The sequence below is a fragment of the Nannospalax galili genome, unplaced genomic scaffold (genome assembly GCF_000622305.1).
Source record: "Nannospalax galili isolate Female #2095 unplaced genomic scaffold, S.galili_v1.0 scaffold1448, whole genome shotgun sequence".
NCBI lineage: Eukaryota > Metazoa > Chordata > Mammalia > Rodentia > Spalacidae > Nannospalax > Nannospalax galili.
The window spans coordinates 1,223,636-1,224,801 of record NW_008358646.1 but is presented as its reverse complement, the minus strand read 5'-3'; the positions used below and the strand labels follow the sequence as shown (position 1 = coordinate 1,224,801).

Sequence of the window (1,166 nt, the reverse complement as noted above, 5' to 3'; positions counted from 1 at the left end):
CCCCCCCCCCCGCCAACCCCCAGCTAGGGATGAATCGCGCTTGGTAAGTGCAAGTGATGTTTTGAAGATTCTAAGTGAGCTGGGATGTGGCTTTGTGGTAGAGAAACTACCTAATACGCTCTAGGCCCTGGGTTACATCCCCGGAATGGCAAAAGTGGATAAATAAAAGGTTTCAGAGGGCACCGGTGCTCTGCTCCGTCGGCCCCCCTGGCTCACAAGCTCGGTCCCTCTAGCTTTCTCAGCTTCACCGCCTCTGCCTCCACTAATTCCTCAAACTTGGAACCTGCCTCAGCCTGGAAAGCATCTTTCTTTGGGGCGCCGGGGCTGTCCCTCAGCTCTAGTGGACCCAAAGAAACCTCCCAGCCTCCTCTACCCAAAGTGTAGCCACATGCCTCCGCACCAAGGTGCAACTAAATATCCGTATGTGGGTTTCCTTGGGGATTTTTGTGGACCCCAAGGAGAGAAAGCCCGCGTCTGTCTGTGAGCCGTGCTGAGGACTGGACCTGGAATTCAGTAGATGTTGAGTGTATCTAGAATTCCTACCCACCGCGGACCCCAGAGTCCAACGCAGATCCAGAGGGCGACCGGCTGCATAGTGCGCACGCGCAGGAGCGCCCGTCAGCGTGGAACTCTGCGCTCCAGGAATGGCCGAGAGTGACCTCCCGAGGCATCACGGCAAGGCGGATGCACCCGCCTTGGCTGAACCGGGCCCCGGGGATGCGCCAGCCTCACGCAGGCAGCACCGGAGCCCTGTCCACGCACCTTCGATGTCGGTCAGCAGCGCCGCGTCCAGCTCGCACGGCTCGGCCAGTGCCTGCTCCAGAGCCGGCTCCCCGAAGGGCAGCCCGTCCATGGCCTACCGGGTCTCGAGGTGGCTGGAGCTCAGGAAAAGTTCCTAGGAAACTGGGGTCCGCGGGCGGGGCTCGCGGGTGAGCTAGGCCAGGCGGTTAGCCCCGCCCCTCCACGCGGACGGCCCCGCCCACCCAAGACTGGGGACCTGTGCTCCCGACTGCCCAGCTGGAGGCTGCGTCTCCGCAGTTCCTGCTCGGCGGGTGCTCGGGCTCCGCGCCTCAGCATCTTCAGCACCAAGCAAGAGGGCGGAGCAGAAGCCCCAGCACTGGACTTATCCCTGACATCCGGGGGTGGGGTTGGGGGTGGGGGATAGG

The 1,166-nt window shown here is 62.6% G+C and overlaps 1 protein-coding gene across 2 annotated transcripts in view; it reads right to left on the bottom strand.

The window, feature by feature from the left end:
- Window positions 1-1,076, bottom strand: part of Srebf1 (sterol regulatory element binding transcription factor 1) — a 22,934-nt gene extending 21,858 nt beyond the window's left edge. Inside the window, exon 1 of one of the 2 annotated variants that reach the window (XM_008821981.3) lies at window positions 763-1,076. In XM_008821981.3, the coding sequence (XP_008820203.1) occupies window positions 763-853 (91 nt within the window). In that variant the 5' untranslated portion in view covers window positions 854-1,076. Of the gene's footprint in view, window positions 1-547; window positions 695-762 lie in introns of those variants that run through there. The other variant, XM_029558093.1, reaches the window with a different exon arrangement.
- Window positions 1,077-1,166: the final 90 nt, after the last annotated feature.